This window comes from Scatophagus argus, chromosome 12, assembly GCF_020382885.2.
Source record: "Scatophagus argus isolate fScaArg1 chromosome 12, fScaArg1.pri, whole genome shotgun sequence".
NCBI lineage: Eukaryota > Metazoa > Chordata > Actinopteri > Scatophagidae > Scatophagus > Scatophagus argus.
Genome location: NC_058504.1, coordinates 19,439,507 through 19,459,659, shown reverse-complemented (window position 1 = coordinate 19,459,659; position 20,153 = coordinate 19,439,507). Strand labels below are relative to the sequence as shown.

Genomic DNA, 20,153 nt, shown 5'->3' with positions numbered 1-20,153 from the left:
AGTCCCCCAACTTTATAGAAGTGCAGTACTAAAGGCACAGCCTGCACCCAATTCAAAAACGGATGTGATGTCACATATCTGGTGTGGGGAATAAATGAATAGGCCTACTGATCAGAGTGATCACAGTCTGTAGGAGCCTCACTACAGTGTGTAGCCTGGTGGTGTTGTGTTGGACTAAACATGGCAGTGAATGATGTTAGAACAATAACTTCTACAATTCAAAACGCAGCACATCAGTGTTCCTACTGGCCGACCGAGTACATCCCCTCTGTCGAAGGTGAACTCAGATCCGCGAGTTCACCTTCGACTCACTTAGAGCTGAGTTTGGATGTACATTATAGAAGTTTTCATTTGTAACTTCCTGTGTGTCTGGTAAGGCCAAAATTCTGGTTTCCATCTTTGTAGCATCAGCTGATGATTCAGACTGACTAGTTATTTTAACTTAAAAATCTTGCTTGGTACGTTAATACAGTGCCCTTCCAAGCATTTTTTTGCAATATTTTATTTACTTTATCTGCGACCAGTACTCAGTAGTAGTCTGTTTTATTTACAAGACATAATAAGGAGCTTTTGTTTCCTGGAGACGTCATCCCACAATGGGCTTCACTGCTGACAGATCACTGTGGAGGAGGGGAGAGAAGAATCTCATAGTCTCTCTTGTGTGCCTTTGCAGTACACATACCTCCAAATACTGTTAGTATAAGTAAAGAAAAAATAAAACAAAAAAATATATATGGTTGTCAAGATAAACTTTGTCATCTTTTGTGTATCGCATCCTGTGCTGCTGTTTCAGCAGTCTTTCACACAAAGTAAACATACTCTCGATTATGAATGCACCAGGTCAGGCTTAACTCATGACGCAAATCCACGCCTGCAGGTAAACAAGAAAGCACACTTGCTCAGTCTGCTGTTGTCAACCCATTACCCGGAAAATTCAGTCATGCCCTAACCTGCTGACAAGCTCACTGACCGTCCACAGCAGAAGCAATGGGATGTGTCATGTGTGCCTCAGTTTCACGTTATTATATATATATATAATATATGTGTGTGTGTGTGTATGCCTTGTGAGCTGGGTCCTGTTTGTCCTGTTCAAGGTTTCTTCCTGTTAAAAGGGAGTTTTTCTTTGCCACTGTCTGCTTGCTCGGGGTTTCAGGCTCTGGGTTTCTGTAAAGCACCTACAGACAGTTTTGATTGTATGAGGTGCTATATAAATAAAATTGAATTGAATTTAATTAGGTCATTGTCATTCAGCTAAATCCTGTTAATCAACTGCTCCTGTCCCTCCTGTCACTTCATCTCTCTCTCACATACACACACACACATACACACATGCACACAGGTGTGTGAGCAAGCAGAGTTGTAGACAGCTGTTTTGTTTTTGTCACCCCATAAACCTCAGCTGGGACCTGAGATAGAAAGAACGAAGAAGAGATTTTAGCATGTTGGAGAAGTGTGTTTTCTGTAAGATCTCACACACACCACCCAGTGCAGCAGGCTCAGGGCAGGAGTATGATTACAGGGCTGTTTACATTACAGCACAGAGAGAGAGAGAGAAAGGGGGCGAGAGATTGGCAAAAAGAGAGAGAGAGAAAAAGAAGATGGTTTCCAGATGTGAGGTGGAATTCAGAGAGCGACTCCCCTCCTTCTCCTCTGTACAGAGAGCGATCTGGATCAGCTTGTGTGTGTTGAAATGGAGAGAATAGGAGACAGAGACAAACCACAAAACAGAGGAGAGGGAAAAGGCGTTGCTCTGCAGGGGTGAGTGGGAGGCGCTCCAGCCAAGCAGAGGGAGAAGGAGTGATGGCGATGAGGAAGGGGATGGAAACAATAAAGAAGAATGAGGACAAGAGGGAAGAAAAATGGGGCCTCTTGGTTGACCACAAGCCCAGAAATCTAACTGAAGGAAATTTAGACAGGGAAGGCTGTTTTAGTGTCAGTGAGCAAAAAAAAAAAAATCCACCAAAATGAAACATTTTCAGAACTCTTTTCCAGAATACCAAGCAAATGTTTGTAGCTGCCATGCTTTTGCCAGCATCTGAGGTTGTTTCTGGTCTCTTTGTAAATAGCACATCAATTATAGGTCATGGTAAGACAAACATAAGCACTGTGTGGGGGGAGAAAGACGGAGTTCTCATTCATTTCAGTGGGGCCTCTGCGTTGGCAAGGCGGAGATGCTGCAGAGCTCCAGCTACAAACACACAGGCGTCGGGCGAAACAGCTTAACCTCTCACCCCAACGCCCTTTAGGTCATGTGATTTATAAAGAAATCTGAAACGGTTATCATTTTATCATTATCACAGAATCACTGTTGTAAAATAGTTTTGTATGACGTAAATTATTTACTTTCAGTAGATAAAAATGTGCTGAGGTCAGCTGTAGACTGGACTTGGAAGAGAGTTGTGTATACTGTGCAAATGATTTTCATCTGAACAGGAGTATATGAATGAGTAATTGAAATATTGTCCTGTTTCTCCAAAGACAGTCTCATTTGTCATAGACTCTGACCATGGCTCGGATCTAGCTAAGATATCGTAAAGTCGACTCATCTGTTGCGTAAAGCCGTCTACCTCTCGACAGTGGAAAGTGGAACTAATCTGTTGTGAATTCCGCGTAAACTGAGAATTCTTATTCAAGCTGAAAAACATGACTGACAGAGCAGCCACATCACCCCACTCAGCTCTGTTTCCCACAGAAGAAAATATTTGCCTTTCTGGAAGAATTCAACAGCTTCAAGGACGTTTTACTGTGAAAGTTCACTGGTGAGTACAACAATAGAAAAAAAAAAATTCCATCAGCTTAGCAGACCTGCAGCCAAGCTGACTTTCTGCGGCTTCTTAATGCGGCAGGGTTCAGTACCTCTGCTGATTCAAGCTTATTAGTGTTTCCTCAGTCAAAAGAAAACCCCTGACGATGTCCTCACTGCTGTGTATTTTCAACAGGTTTCTGTGCTCTCTAAGAACTCTTTCCCCTCTCCTTATCGCTCCACATCGTTGTTAACAAGCCGTAAGTAAGAAGTTGTACATTTTCCTTCTTTTTCGCCATCGCTAGTCAGCAGGTGTCACTGATTGTTGACTCGTGTCTCCTCTCAGACTGTGAGAATGAGGGTGACACCTCACTGACTCTCACCGATTAGCACAGCTCACACCTTCATTTGTCTCATTGGTACAAAGAGTTTAGTGACCTCACATAATTCGCAGCATAAAGTGGTTCCACCCAATAACATCCTGAACAGAGCTGAGAAAAACCTTTGTGTGTGGGCTGAGTATTTAGATGCTTAGAAAATGCGAGTATGATGTCGGTTTTTACGGCTAAGGTAAGATAACCAGATACGCAAAAAAAGGTATGGTGTGGAGCATTATTTTGGGGTTTTTTTGGTTTTTTTATTTTGGGTTTTTTTTGTGTGTTCTTGACCTTAAAAACTCTAGAAACAAATCCACTTCACACAGCTAAATCAAATGACAAAAGTAATGATAGGACAGGCATCCAGTTTGACATCATGTCTCCCCCCCCGTCTACTTTTCAGTGGGTCCAGACTCAGGGCTGTTTCAGGAAATACCAACTTACACTTTTTTTTTTTCTTCGAAGGGAAAACTGACCGACATTCCTTTTCTCCTGGCTCTATAAACAGAAACTGTAAGATTAATACCTGAATATATACAGTCACATATCTGTGTCTATACACACACGCACATACAAACACCGATGCACCTTTACATATATAGTGAAGAACTGCTCATGGATCCTTTTGAGACGTGTAAACATTTAGAAATTCCTACACATATGCGGAGACATTGGACAGCTGAGTTTTGAGAAAAAAAAAAGTTTCCTGTTGATTTTTGGGAGGTAGAATGAGTGAGGAACCAGGCGTTTCATATACTGAAATGGAGTTACTAAATCTTCCTCCACAAGGGTGTATTTGTTTTTAGACTCCTTCCCAAAAGATTTGCAGCTAAGTTCATTTTCCCACCTAAAGGAAAATGGATTGGATGTGCTCTGACTGATACCAATGGGTCAAATGTAGTTTTGAAGGGGTCTTGTGTTATTGCTTAACACTGGACTAAATGTTGATTGTACGGTGTAATGCCTATAGATTAAAGACACCATCTGTGTTTAGATTTGTTCCCTGTAAAACCTCGCTTTCACTTTCTGATTTTGTCTACCATCAGGCAGACAGAAGGCTGGCAGGCAATCCTGTCCGATAGGCAGCCCGGCGTTTTTATTAGCTTTCGTGTCTTCTTTACAGACTAAATGAATGAATAAACTCATGCTTTTGTCCAGTATTGCTGGTAGCTGAGAAAACACAAGGAGATCCGACCGTCTTAGCGACAGTAGTGCCAATGATAGAACCACTTGAAAACGGAGGTGCAAAAAAAAAACTAAACTGTACATGTCCTGCCCAGCACTAAATGATGAAAGTTAGAAACTAGTTAATGAACGTAGTCAAGCGTTTAGCCACTAAAGAGCCAGATACAGTTGTATTCATCAGCTCGACAGGAATATGATTTAACAAGGTGATGATTTGACAATGTTGAGTTTTCAGACAGAAAACATGGTGCTAAAAAACTTGGTGCTAAAATTATTGCACTGATTTTTCTAAAGTTCTAATGTATGCTGTTTCTAAGGCTGCAATTTATCCAATGTACTAAATCTATTATTTAATCTCAAAACTGTCAGAAAAATGATGAAAAGAGTCTAAATTTTCTAGAACCCATGCGGACATCTTAAAATAGCTTGTCTTGTCAGAATTCAAAAGGTATTAAATTTGCACTCATATAAAAGGAGATAAAAGCATAAAATTCATTCATTTGAGAAACTTGAACCCAAGAGTGGTTTTTAAGAAGAATCAGCTTTATTGACAGTATATATATTTTTACATACACACACTGAATTTGTCTTCTGCATTTAACCCATCCTTAGTTGAACACACACATCACACACACACCCGGCAAATTACATGCAGTAAAACACACACAGGAGCAGTGGGCTGCATCAAGCGCCCGGGGAGCATATTGGGGGGTTAAGTGCCTTGCTCAAGGGTACATCGGCCGGCTAATGAAGGGTGGGCATTTTTTCCATTAATCACTCCACCACACCCAAATTTTTCCTGCCCCTCTGGTGGGGGAATCGAACTGGTTACCCTCCGATCACAAGCCGCTTCTCCAGTGGCTGCCCCCACTGATAACTAACTAACAATTTATCACTAAGTAAACTGACTCGACTCCTTAAGAGTATTTGTCTGTCTGGATGGTAAAAAAAATGTGGCATGATATGTTTTGGGTTGATTCAGACGGTTTTTCTCTTTTAATGGCCTCTACAGTCCAGATCTGCTGTTTTACACCTGTATACTACATGCTGTAATTCTGAGAGAATCACAGAGTCCTCACCTATTATGAGTGATTCCCTGGAATTATATACACATCATTCACATCTCATTATTGTAGTGAGACATTCAGTGACGCTTCACTATGAACATCAGGATGTGTTGCATCAGACCTGTGCGTCACTGCCTTCTCCACTGCCTGGCAGCTTGTCTAATTGGTTTGACCCAGTTTTATGTGAGATGATCCAGACTGGATGTGTTTTTTACATGTCTTTGATTTTGAAGCTTTTTGTTTTCAGGAATATTCTCTCTATGTTGTCATCATAAGTTTCACTTTCAGCTCTGCTGTGTCGTTCTGTTATGAAAACCAATACACAATACAAAACAGAACAAACATCCTTTCTGCAGTATTGAGAAACAACATTGTAAGAAGTGAAAGTTGTTTCTTTCTAAAATAAAAGAAAAGGAGATCATGTACTCAAATGGAATAAATTAAATACTGCATGGAGTATTTAATTTATTCCGTTTGAGTGTTTGGCATGCTTGAGGTGAAGACGGAGAGGTTCAGGGTGGGAAATCCCAGGATCCTTGTTCCTGGGATTAATCTCAGGCAAAGTCCAGGCAACTCCGAATTTATTGGTGGAAACACAGATTAACACATCGATTAAAATAGTGGAACTCTTCTATCAGCACTGCTTCACCTTAAGAGGGTCCTCCTGTTGGTTTCTTAGCAATGTCATGTAGTAGAATCTTCTGCACGATAATCACAAGACGTTTGTGTGTGTGAGTGTGTGTATGTGAATTTCTCAATTTCTCAATCCCAGCATGCCAAAACTGATCTTGGTGACTGTGTGTGTGTTTTGGACTGCTGAGCTCAGGAACTGATTGAGACCGTCTTTGTTTACATTGACATACTCATGCGCGCATGTGTGCGCACACACACACACACACACACACATATGCTCTAGTGACTTGGAGAGCTTAGATCAATTTCAACATGTTTAAAATTTAAAAAATGAATCACACAGACAACACTCAGTCTGGGCATGTTGGAGTTGAGAAACTCATTCCACTCTCACCACTCCTCTATGAATAGTCTGATGACTAATATGATTTGGATCTTTTTTGTTGCTTTCTGGGCCAATTTTCATGCCGATGCCTTAACATTTAGGCACTTAACATTCAGATACTTTATGTGACTGTGTCATAGGATTCAGTTCAGAGGTGCTATTGGGCAACAAAGCATTTTCCTAGAGGTGAATCTTTAAACTTTCACTTAAAAGCTCACTAATGCTTGGACTATTAAAATGTGTAAAGTTAAGCCCAAGTCATAGACAGTATTGTTTGTTGTTAACTGTAATGATCTCACAGCGATCACTTAAGTAAACTGGCCAGTTAGATAAAATTGACTCCTTCTCTTGATTGTGGTGTCTGAGAGGATCTAGCAGCAGGGAATCTCGGATCAACCCTTATGTCACCTCACAGCCACACACACACACACATAATCACTTGGAGCTGTAGTGACTGTAGGTAGATTAGTTCCCTACTTATAGTGATTAGCTGCGACAGGCTGTTGGGTGAGCGCTAGGCCCCCTACTGAGACAGATACAATGATTAACATGAGGCTGTTTGAGCAAACGTGCAGTAGACGGTGGCGTGCAGGAGTTGGCCAAGTTAGTGAACTCGCTGTGTCCACTTTCACCCAACATCCATATTTGCTGATGGTGGTGACGCACGTTCCACATATATTGTATTAAAATCAAACTTCCACAAGCATCTCTCAACTAAGAAAATCAATGCTCGTCACTAAGTGCTTCATGTTGATTGATTTTGAAAATGGTATGTAAGTAGAACAACACACAGTACCAGGACAGTCATACTGAATGGAGCCCTAGTGCTTATACTGAATACGAAACGCAATATGTGCCTGTATGGTTGAAAACCAGCCTCAATCTTTTTTGTTTTTTGTTATCTTAAATGTCCTCAATTTGGCTCAAATTGTTAGAAACTGTTCTGCCAACATTATCTCAAAGTTCATCAATACTTAATTCTCTTGAGGTGATCATTACAGCACAACATATGCAACTAAATACTGTACATAAATACTATGGTGTCTCTGGCAAAACAGCAAAAAGCACAACCCATGGGTTCTTTGATTCTCCATTATCATGTCCTGTATGTCCTCTCTCCAGTCCCAATAAAACCTCGAGCATTACAATAGCCCAGATTGCAAATTTCCCCACTGTGCAACAAATTCTTAATTCTTAATTCTCATATCCACCTAACAAATATCTTCCCCAACTCCTGAGGAAAAGATCGGCATCTTTAGCAGCTAAAGCCTCCGCTCACCAGCTTGACGTTAACTTTGTCTTCCTGCTGTGTGGCACTGGACATGGTAGCTCACAGTGGATTTACTACTGCTTTTTCGTGGAAAACAGATGACTGCTTCAGCTGGAAACAACACTGATAGGAGCAGTGAGAGTCATTCATAACAGCAGTGCTTAAGTTGTGGGCCATAAAACCAGAACAATTAGCTAAAAGATACTAAAACGCTCTGGAGTGCTTAGGTGGAGCCGAGTGGTAATCCTCTTTGGGTTCATCACTACGAGTCACCATTATGAATAAAAAACAAATGTAGAACACCTTAAAATTGTCACAGTAACTGATGTTAAGCAAGCTGCAAGTATCTTAAAGACAGTTTGATATCACTTATCGCTGTTTATATTTCAAACCACCATGAAAGACCCGCCTGAACTTGCTTTCACTGTTGTCAGTCCTGCTGCTTTTTTTTTTCCTGGCTAACTGATGATTAGTTCTGTCAAGCGCTGTTGTCTTCCAGTATGTCCATCAAAGTTACACAGCTTCAGATCTTTCCATTGTGCAATTAATGCATCTGTTTAAACAGAAGTTGTTGTCACAGAAGTAAAAACTCTTGTCACTAGTCGGTTTACAAAATAAATGTTTTTGTACAGATCTGAACAGCAGAGAGAGAAAAATGTATTAGGTCATGGGTGGCGGTCTCACACTTCCCTCCTCCCTTACTCCTCCCTCTTCATCCTCCTCCCTCCCCCAGCCCTCCCTCTGCATTTCCAGTGGAGAACAGAGAGGCATGCAGCAGTCACTCAGTCACGCATTTAGTCAATTTTCTTACCTCTAGCTCACCACTGTGTTGTACCACTCCAAGGATTCTTTGTATTATGCTTCTTCTGTGAGACATTATTCTGTAAGAAAGGTTCTTTTTCCTGTTTTTGAAGACGCTGAAAATCCCGATTTATTTAAAAAGGGATGTTTTCCCCAAGACTTTTTCAAACTGTCTTCCTATAGTTCAGTCCGTCTTGTATGATGATCCTGTTATAATCCCACTTGGGCTGCTATTGTATGTGAATACTAGTGTAGTTAAAACTGGCTTGCTTTTGTGCCTTGGCTGCCAAATTTTGAAGAAGGGAGCTCTGTATGAAATCTGACTTTAGTGGAGCTCAAAAGGGGGAGGAACCTAAGAAGATGGTTTGACTTGGAAGAGAGGGTCATCTTCACTTGTGGAGCAGCATCTTCTCTGTTGCAAAGAAAGAGAGCTCATCGAAGGAAGGGGAGTCTGATGCAGGACAGCACCACAAGGTGTTGTATTTGAGAGTTGTTTTGGGTTTTTTTTTTTTGCTCCATCCTTGGACAAATCTTGGAAGAAAACATAATTTATTGTGCAAAGTATTTTGAAGAATCTTTAAGTTTCTGGTCCACCAGTTACAACATGGCTGGGATGTATGGATGCTTCAAAGGCAGGAAGTAAGTTTCTTTTTGTAATAATGCCACTGCCGCTATTTAACTGAATTTATATTTCTCTTGTGATACTTCATTCTGTTGTATCAACCAACAATAACTTACTCAAAATGTATTCATAATGTACAACGAAATCAATCATATCTCCTGAAGATTTGATTTGATTTGGCATCACACCTGACAACATAATATTACTCATCTATATTGCTCCAGCAAATTGCCCAAACACATCATGTTATTTTGCTCTTTAAATAGATGTGTCATTTTCAACGCATAATTATATTTCAATAGAGGCCATGACCGGTCTTACACTCTGCTACTGGAAGTACTTATTTCACTATTGGCCACATCTTGTATAGAGGAGGAAAGCATGTTGACCACAACACAAACCCAAATGTGGACAGAGATGACAGATCTCAGAGATTGTAATTTGCCTGTTGGTGGGTTTTCCCAGAGCCAGCTGTCCTTTGTTTCAACAGTCTGATCAAGCTTTTGTTTCTCTTTTGTTTACTGAGACAACTGACTACTTGTAGTTGGCTCTAACAGTCAGCTGTATGACTCAGAGCTGATTAACCCGAAGAGTGACTGATTTTACGCTGGAAGTGAATACTTGGTCCGAAAATTCCTGAACTAAACCTGCTCTGGTTTCCATGAATCAGAAAGGAGATCTTGATTTCCTGTAAATTCTTTTTGATTCAGGATCAAGTGACATTGTTGCTCTGTTAACGCTTTGATACTTGGCAGCTGTGGGTATATTGCACTTTTTACTTACTTAAATTTGACTGCATCTTTTTATTTTTTTAGCTGATGGAAGTCCTCAGTGATTTTGATGCTTTGAATTGGCTATATATAGGACTATGGGCTTGGCAGTGTGATTTGACCACAGAGGGTTAGGATAATGAGTGCCTTTAGCTTTTTGACTAGACTAAAGTATCTTTTTTTGTACCAGAGCTGTGTAGATTGTGGTGTTGGGCGCACTGATACCCCGTTCTACTTTCTTTGTCTTGTCTGTCTTCCTAGGTCTCATGACATGACAACAATACAAGCTTTTATGGTCCACTCAGCAGAGTCGACTAAGACAAACATTTTGTTTGTGTGTGTGACACAGAGAAAGAAAGTGGATTAGGAGAGGGGATGAGCTGCGAGACAGCTCCACATAGACCCAACTAAAGAACCACAGTTGTGTGTCTCCTGGAACTGGTTCATACTGAAACCAAGATTAATTGAATCACTTCTTATTACCATACAAACTGGTGCTTTCAAACTGAATCAATGAAGCGATGAAGTCGGGTACATCATATGCCTGGCATACACTTAACTGTTATTCAACAACTGAGAGCCAAAGAAAAAATGTGTGTGTGTATAATTTTTTATAATGATTTTCTTTCTTTTTGTTTTGAAATTTTAAGTACCACATTGCATCCTCCAAATGGACGGACCAAAGGTGCTTTGTTAAGCAGGAGCAGTCTTTAACCTTCATATTTTAGTCACGATTTAGTTTTTGCAAAAATCAGACAGTTTTGGATTCAACCCACCAGTGGAATGGGACATGGAAGTCTTAAAGCTGACAACAAGTGCGTGCTCTCACTTTTTCTTTCTCCAATGTCTCCTGGTTCGACGGTCATTATGTAACCATGCTAGGTTGAGTTTGTTCAGCAGGAATGGTGATGCAGCTGTAAATGAATGTAGACTGTGCAGAGTGACTGATGAGAGTGTTTGGTCAGTTTCTGTCTTGAGTCCATGTAAGGCTTGTTGCTAAGAGCACAGCCCCATTTAAAACAGGAGGGGGGAAGGAGATGGAGGAGAGGCAAAGGAAGGACAGCTGGAAGACAAGAGAAACCCCAAGCACAAAAGAATGCTTCCTAAACCTCAGACATTAAAAGCATTTTGGACCCTGTTTGCACAATAATGGCTTTTGTAACTATAAATTAAAAAAACTTAAGCTGACTGAGAATTTCACTTTTCAGTACTCTTCCGGTGTTCATTCAGAACCTCCCCAATTTAGAAATAGATAAAAAGAAGGAGTAAGGATCAGAGATGTGATTTATTATTATTATTATTTATTTTGTTATTTTTGTTTTCAGACAGTCTCGAGTTTTTTTCACTCCCAGTATATCTCTGTTGATTCGTGCGACACGGTCTATTGTAGTGTGGTGGTTGTCTTGTTGACCATTTTCTGCTTTATGATTGCAGGTTCATATTATAAACATAGACTTAGCACACATTGGACCCGCATTTCATGACTGTATTCATACGGATTGTTATTTTATTTCACCGGCATTGGAAAGAGATGTAACCAGTGATATTACTAACATTATTTTTCTTAATCCCAGTAAGTCATATTTTTCAAGCACAAAAGTCTCAGGCAAATATAAAATAAGGGTATTATTATTTAAAATTTCTCTTCCAATATGCTGTTGGCAGCTGTTTTGTGGGAATTGACTCAAGTAAGCACAGATGTGCTGCATCATGTTAAAGGTCACTGGACTTCACTGCCATATTGAGACACTCGGTGGGATGAAATCATGACTGCATTAAGACAAAATGAGTTGGATGTTTTGGATGCTATATACAGGTTTCCCATTTACAGACAATCCAGAATTCGTGTGCAGCAGGGTGGTATAATCCCAACCCCCACAACTTTGGGACACTGTGTAAAACAGAAATAAAAACAGAATGTGATAATTTGCAAATGAAATGTATTTAAAGACAAAGGTTTGACAAATTGTTCCAGAGTGCAATGTGCTTTTTACACTTGTGTGTTTCACAGAGTGGTGAACCTCATCACTCTTAGCATGTCAGTGGCAGGTGAGGTGAATGGCAGGCAGTGAGACACGAATGTCCCAAAACATCCAACAGCACAGGAGTTAAAAGCACAGAAGCCCCTTCTTAAAAAAAGAGTGTTAAGTAAAATAAGTAAGTTAGGAATGTAAAACTTCTCTCATTTATTTTATTGTATGAATAATTAAAACATTCCACCATTTTTGATGTTGGTCAGCTATAGAAAATTTTATTCAAAGGCTGAGAAAGATTGTGAACAAAACAGAAAAGAAATCTTTAAAATCGTTTTTGCATTTCAAGCAACAGGAAAGTCAAAGTAACAGCAACATTTTTTTAAAAAATTTCAGGTCAAGACTACAATTTCGTGAGTAATTTCCTTTGTAGCCATAGTCCTCTGCTGACCAGGCAGGTGTTGAATAGCTGAATGGGTCAAGAGGAAATACCACGGTTCTGAAGGCCATGTTCCCAGTTAGTTATGTGTGGGTGGAGAGAGAGGACAGAGGAACAGACAAATAAAGACTATGGATGCTAAGATAATGAGACAGGAAGGTAAGAAGAATGAAGAGACAAAGAGGGGTGGAGGGAATAAAGAAATGTTGGTGTGGAGCTGTGTTATCTGGCTACGTTCTTTTTATATTTCTCATATCCTTTTATGGCCCTTTGGCTGAAATTGAGCCCTTTCAAGTAATGGAAATGGGATAGACAATAACAAAAACTCACGTTAAAGCTTTTTAACAGCTGGAGATTGCGTAAAGGGAGAGTGAAAGATGTTTATCGTGGCTGGTTGCTCCCTTTTCACGTGCTGTTCCCCATTAATCTTTTATTAGAAAACATGCAGAGAGCCATGTGATAAGATCGTAGAAGGAAACATAGGCTGGACTACATTCTTTTATCTATGGAGTACGTTGATGCAGAAGTATGAATCACTGCTTTGTTAAAAAAGAAAATACATAATAACGCAGACATGTCTCTCTACATGTAGACAAAAGTATTGGGATGAGGCTGTTTTTCAGGGGTTGGGCTTGACCCCTCACTTCCAGTGAAGGGAAATCTTAATGCATACCAAGACATTTTGGACAATGCTATGCTTCCAACTTTGTGGCAGTAGTTTGTTGACGGCCCTTTTCTATTCCAGCATGACTGTGTCCAAGTGCACAAAGCAAAGTCCATAAAGACATGGCTGGATGAGTTTGGTGTGGAAGAACTTGACTGGCCCACACAGAGCCCTGATCTCAACCCCATCCAACACCTTTGGGATGAACTGGAACAGAGACTGAGAGCCAGACCTTTTGGTCAAACATCAGTGTCTGACCTCACAAATGCTCTACTACATGAATGGGCAAAAATTCCCATAGAAACACTTCAAAACCGTGTGGAAAGCCTTCACAGAAGAGTGGAAACTGTTAGAGCTCCAAAGCTGTCTTCATATTTACAAGTCCCTGCTGGTGGTGGTGGTCAGGTTTGTCTACACAGTGTAGCTAGAGTCAGACAGTGGTTAGCTTAGCTTAGCACAAAGACTGTGCTGACAGTGAGACTCTAGAAAGTCACACGTAACCCCCCCCCCTTCACACACACACACAGTCTGATTACATTACTTACTGTGCAAAGAAAAATAACCAACCAGCAGCATTTGATAATGAGTCCTCAGCTTTAGGTGAAACAACTGTTTTATTTATTTATTTATTTTGTCCATGTGAGCTCATTGGAGGATACTTTATCATAATGGATTCCAACAGTATGCTAATCCTAGTATGAATCATTGCACGTGCAACATAGAGAAAAGTGGAGGAGAGGAAAGAGGACCAGAATGGATATGATGAGATTCAGCCTGTTTTGAAGTGTTTCTCAAAGTAATTCTTAATAATGTGTTATCCAGCATGTCAACAAGGACGTCAGGTTATTTTTAGGACATGATAATAGCATGTCAAAAATGTACACCTCCTCAGATTGCATAGGGTACATACTTCATGTTGTGTACACACTTGGAAGTTGACATGCGTGCTGCTTATGTCTGTATATACAACACATCTGTCCATATATCTATACTCAGTGTCTAAGCCAAATTTATCATTTCATCTGACTGGAAAAATCCTTCTACTCCATTGCAATTCCCCCTTGATTCATTTTTGCATCTCTCTCTTTTTATTCTCGCTGTGGAAATTGAAGGCTTGCGGCTTGTCATTGAGCCACTAACATCATATTACTGTGGCCAGTTCATCCGCACTCCCTCTGCTCAGCCTCTCATCTCCTCTCTGTGCTGGGAGTCAAGTTCAGGACTTGTATTTGTGGCTCATACATGTGGAACAGACTCTTGAGAACCTAGAAATTGTCGTTTAAGTTCCCCACATGAAGTGCATTCAACAGTTTTTCTAAATAATTCTAGATTCTGCAAGCACACACTCATAGTATGTGAATGAGCTCCTCTATTTCAGGGAGTGCATTGTACAACAGAAAACAGAATTTTGTTCATAGGCAACATTCATGCATCCTGCTCTCACAGTTCTCACATGACTTAGGTTTAGCTCTGTGTTTACTGCACACAGCCACACAACTGAGGGATTTGTTCTGTTAGAGCCTAATGAAAAATTGTTACTGTGATCTGATAATAACTCAGGGAGACAGCATTTCAAGACTCAAACAAGTCAGTTATAGACACTGAAACTCAGTAGTGGACATCAGCTTATGGTCTTTTACTCAGCAATGTCAGAGTATATCCATTAAAAGCTGCCATACATAGTAAATGTGTCCCTTTTTGAGCTCTTAGCCTCTGTCTCTGCTGCTGATTCACTGTATATCTCCTCTCCTCATCTGTGGCCCACAATTGCTGTAGTAATGTAATCAGGGCCATATTAGCCCAGTTTAGTGCTGGTGGTACAGAAGGATTAGGACTGGAGTGGTGTGGAATTGTGTCGTAAAAGCTCAAAGTTCATGGGACCTACTACAGAAGCCTCATTAGATTAGATTAGCCCTTTTTAGACAGACAAAAACATCCATGAGCCTGTACAGAGAGAGCATTGCAGAATAATGAAAGCGTTTACTAACAGTATTATTTTTATTTATTTAAAGTTTTATTTTATTTTATTTTGGAATTGAGTTTCTGTATCATTGGTGTTATGCTCTTCAGTGTGGTTGGAGTCGGAGCTAATTAGTCAGCACCATTAGCCTGTGGTGCTATGTGTCTGGTAACACTGGTCCCATTGAGGGATTAGGGCTGAACTAAATTGGATTTGCTTTATGTCAGAAGGACAAGAACCCTGTTGTAAAGTCAAGTTACATTCATCTACATTCATCTCCATCACTCATTCCTATGTTTATCTGCATTTCTCTTGAACTTGCACTCGTAGTCATATCTCCCCTGCTAAACAGCAGGGTTCCTACACGATGAGGGTCATTTTCACAGTGCAGGCCTGGATGCTGCTCAGTCCAGTCGTTGTCTGTGTTTTCTGGATTTGGACTCTGTTGTATCTCCATCAGCTGGACAAGACTTGGTTTACAGCAGATGGCATGGCAGCGAGATGTTTGTGTGTGTGTGAGCCTCATTTTAGCACATGTAAGCTCATCATGGACAAATATGGACATGATTATCATCTGTGTGTGTGTGTGTGTTTGTCAGTGTGCGTGCTTACTATATGTGGGTTGTTAATGAGGTTATTTCATCTGTCTAATAAAGGCAGGCCCCCTACTGCTCCGAATACCTCTACATGCTAATCCATTGTTATGTAACGAGGCTGATATGCACGCTCTCTCTCGCTCTCTCTCTCTCTCTCTCTCTCTCCCCTTCTGTTGTTCTTTCTTTCGTGTACAGACAGATTTGGTGGCTTCCAAATGCTGCTAATGGTGTTCTCGAGAGTGTTTATACTGCATGTGACTTATTTCTGCAGAAGTATCTTCGTTCGTAAACGGCTGCTTGGACAATGTCATGGAACAGTGCTAAATGGGAAAAGTATATGAAAGTGGTCTGAGAGCTAGAAAAAGATAAGTAGTAAGTACACCAAGATTGCCATCGCGGTTTTGAATTTTCTGAAATAACAAGTTTAGATCTACAAAATGTTGTACTGCAACTATAAAGTAGCCCCAGCTTGTTAAATGCTTTGCTGTGCCTGTGAAATACACTTAAAATGTTATGAGAAAAGACTCTTTGTAGATTTATAAGGTTTCCGGGCCCTCTCTGCCATGTTAAAGTGTAAGACAATGTCTCACTGATTTTGTATGTATTGTATTTGGCTAACACTGCTGTATCAGCTACCAGCCTGACAGACAGTGATTGTACAAGGGTTTTTTTGTAATCCCATTTGCCATGACTTATCCCTGTGTTTTATATTAAACTTATTTTATTTTGCGCGTTAGAAGCAATGATTGAGATGGGGGACGCAAGTATTACACGTGTTTAATCTCACCTAGTGCCAGTTTTGCCTCGTGCTGCTGCAGCCGTTATGTTATTCTAATGGCATCTAGTTCAGATTGGTGCCATTTTGAGAGTGATACAGAAATGTTATCACATACGACCTAGCAAAGTTGCTCTTGTGACTTTTTCCATTCAGACATAAGACCAACATGTTACCATGTTTTGTTATCAGGTTAATGTAAAGGGGCCCAGGTCCGGCAGACGGCTTTATATTCTGTCCTGCTCATCTATACTTATGAGGAGAATGCACTTACACCTCTCAGTCAGCGTATAATAACTGTATTTGTACATAATGTAGCCCTTTCTGAGCTCTAGAAGCATTCATAACTCGAGTTTGGTCATTGCCACCTGACAGAGCAGCCCTCAGTACCAAAACACCTACATGCTGCACATGACAGGGCTGCTGATCGCATTAGATTGTTCAAGTCTATCATCATAAAGTGGCACCTCAGCATTCTGCAAACACGTTCTGACAATATTCACTTCATTCAAAGTATAAACTTCACATCAATGTTTCCTAGCACTGAGCAGGCAGTTAGATGCAGTGTCCAGTAATAGTGGATTAGCTACACTACACTTGTAGTCAGCCATATTTTAAAACCAATGAAGTTTATAATAAAGAAATGCATGACTCTGAAAGTATTTAGTATAGCAAATAATTGCTTTGATTTGATTCATTTTTTGGGGCTGATTGCAAAGTCTGAAACATTTTGTTAGTTATAAGAACAAGCTAATTAACAATTTAATACTTTATTATTTACTTTACAGACATTATTATTTATAAACGAATATCTAAATATTGATTGGAAATATACTTCCCAAAGGTTTATGATGCTGAGCCTTTTTCAAGCCTTCTGTTGTTTATATCTTTTAATATGCAAAAATATAATTTAACTAAAGGCTTCTTATAATCTTTGGTTGAAAACCACACTACTGCTTTCCACAATCAGGCCTCTGTGTTTACTGTCTATTTTCTCTTTGTCCTTCTCTTCTTCCTAATATTTCATGTTGTTTATCTAACTGACTCTTCTTTCCTTTCATGCTGCTCTTTCCCACAACCCCTCTCTTTGACCCCCTCCTTCACTCTGACTTGTATTTGTCCCTGTCTCCTCTTGTTTTCTCACTGTCTCCCTTCGCTCTCGCTGTCTTCCACTCCGCCTTCGCTCTTTATTTTATGTCTCCCCCAACTCATCCTCTCATCTATAATTCTCTTCCCCTGTTGTGTCGCTCCCTTCTCTTTTCCAATCTGCCTGTCGTTTCTCCTTCCCTCCTCCCCCTTCTCCCTTCTCATAGATGAAGCGGAGGATGTCACCGTGGGGAGCTGGCTTTGGAAGTGGGCGCAGGTCAGTCATTTTGCCCCCCCTCCCCCAACCATCTGAAGTTGAACTTAATACTCAGGCTTATCAGTTTTGTTAAAAAAGGAACATACAGTACAGCTTGTATCAAGTTAGCTGAACTAGTTCCAGTTTGTTTTCACCTTAAAGGAACAGTTGGACAATTGAGAAATATAATTAGTGAGGAGATTGATGTTATGTTCATATTTGTGTTTTTGACTGTATGTATGGACCTAGACCTTGTCAGTTCACTTAATTTAGCATAGTTAAGTTACAACTCTGAAGTCCAAAACTGACAAGCTGTGGTTTTACAGGAAGTTTTGTGCTGTAAACAAATGTTTGGCGATGAGACCTGACTTCCTAGTTGCCACTGTGAGGTTAGCAGATATAGGACATGTAGTCCTGTGGTGGTGTAATTGTGTATTTAGACTGGTATCCATTTCTCTCCCTGACACTTTATTGTTTCCTGAGCTTATATCATAGACAACATACCATGTCATTGTCTGTGTGTATCTGGATCTGTTTCCTACAGATGTTATTAAGGCCCTTGAACCAGATTGTGTGTGTGTGTGAGTGTGTGTGGGTGGTGAACTTTTGGCTGCAGTGTCTTCCTGTGGCATCAGTCATGAAATGGAGATCGGTCCAGCAGTATCAGCTCATAACAACAATTTATGGTTTATTGAAAAAGTGAGATCACAGATTTTAATTCTTTGGTCAGTTAGTTCTCTGTGTGCTGTACATGCTGAGGAGGATAAAAGAGGAGAAGATGATTATGACTTTAACAAAAGATGAGATGATAATCGTTAATGATACCAGTGTACTGGTAATACTGACGAAAAGCCCTCAGCACGTCAGCAAACCCTCTGGAATTTTCCATTTGTTTCTATAACACAAACTGACTATAAACACACTTGACAAGAAGCACTCCAGCTGCTTCTTAAATGGAGAGAAAGAAAGCATGTTCACACTAGCAATGTCTTCATGTATTTATTCTTATTAAATGGATGCTTTTCACTTAATTCTGTTCTGAATTAGTCTGGTGTTTTGCATATTAAGCAAACAATCAGTTTCTGGATGTACAGGAAATAAAGTGTTGTCTTTATTTGCACAAAAAGAAAACAAAAAAATATAATCTGGAGTAGCTGATAACTAGCCATACAGTCTGAATTGCCCAGTGAAATGTTGATCGAAAAATTTGATGACATGCATAATGTATGTGATGCATAACAGAAACAAGACTCAGTTACTTGATGTCACTGCACTTGACCTTGCAACCAGGGTCACAGAGGTTCGATACAGCATGCAAAAAAACCTTAACACTCAAAGCCATGGTGGCAGCTCTTTCAGGCTTTACTTACTGCAAACGTCAGTATGCTAACATGCTCACAATGACAACATGGACATGCTGATGTTTAGCATTTCATCCTCTGAAGGCCATCAATGTGTGAACAAAAATTCATGGCAATAGATCTGTTAATTGTTGCCATATTTCTAAAGCAGTAAACAAATCGACAGACTAACTTGAGGGTAAGGAATGAAATTTTGTTACTAACGCTGGTGAAAATAAGAAAGATAAAGTTTGATTAAGTTGTGTGAGCAGTTGTGATAGCCCACTGCTGCTGTTTTGGAGGCTGGAGGGTTTTCAGCTCTTTGTCATCTGTTATGAAAGAAAGGTTCCTGAGATACTTTTATGAAGTTTGGTCTAACAAAAACTTTCCTTCACTCCTCACTTCCTTCCAATCCTATTCTCATGACATCCTATAGTCTGTTAAACTGAATTCACCAAATTAATGACGCAGCCACAATTATGAGATATGACTTTACTGAAATCCGTAATAGTAATGTCTGAGCTTCCTGCCAAACTACACTTGAAATCTTGTACATAAAGTGCGTAGCTAATTTGATTTGAGACTAGAATAGGGGGGTCCTCGAAAATGAGATGCTGCTATGAGTTAATGGTCTCTGGTTCAGCATACTGGAGCTGAACTCTCGCGTGGCCTCCAACTTTCAGTCTGCTGGTCAAAACTCAATAATAGTATGGTGAAATAAAGGAAATGATTTAAAAAGTCAAAAAGGAATTGGGGGTATGTGTTGAGGGTTATTTATAAATGTTTATATTATGTTGAAATGTATCCAACACTGACCTCTGATACTGTTGTCTCACACAGTATCGTTAATGACCTCCATGCAACTGCACAATGAGGGCAATAACAAGATATGAATATAATGTAATTTCATGTCTGTTTGAGTTTGTGTTAGGGGTTGCTGGGCATCTGCGGGTACTAAGACGTGAGCATTTCAGCTGACAGAAGTGGATGGCAAAGCAGAACACTGGAAACATAGCTGACATGCCTCTGTTGAGACTGTTTGGATTGTAGTGAAGGATTGCACTGGAGATTGGATTTGGATGGGACTGAAGAGCAGCATAACAGCTTGGAGTGGAACAGAAATGTTTAAATAGCAAATAGAAACCTCAAGAATTTAAGAAACACTGTATATATTTAAATTTTAAGGAATGAAGTTTGAATGGAGTTTATCC

General features: G+C 40.0%; 1 protein-coding gene across 5 annotated transcripts in view; it reads left to right on the top strand.

Moving 5' to 3' along the window:
* zgc:66433 (uncharacterized protein LOC321250 homolog) overlaps positions 1–20,153 on the top strand; it is a 43,182-nt gene that overhangs the window by 1,993 nt on the left and 21,036 nt on the right. The window contains exons 1-2 of one of the 5 annotated variants that reach the window (XM_046405698.1): positions 8,966–9,100; positions 17,574–17,623. The exons of 1 other annotated variant lie outside the window; for it this stretch is intronic. In XM_046405698.1, the coding sequence (XP_046261654.1) occupies positions 9,083–9,100; positions 17,574–17,623 (68 nt within the window). In that variant the 5' untranslated portion in view covers positions 8,966–9,082. Of the gene's footprint in view, positions 1–8,340; positions 8,936–8,960; positions 9,101–17,573; positions 17,624–20,153 lie in introns of those variants that run through there. 3 more of the 5 variants (XM_046405700.1, XM_046405702.1, XM_046405701.1) reach the window with 3 other exon arrangements.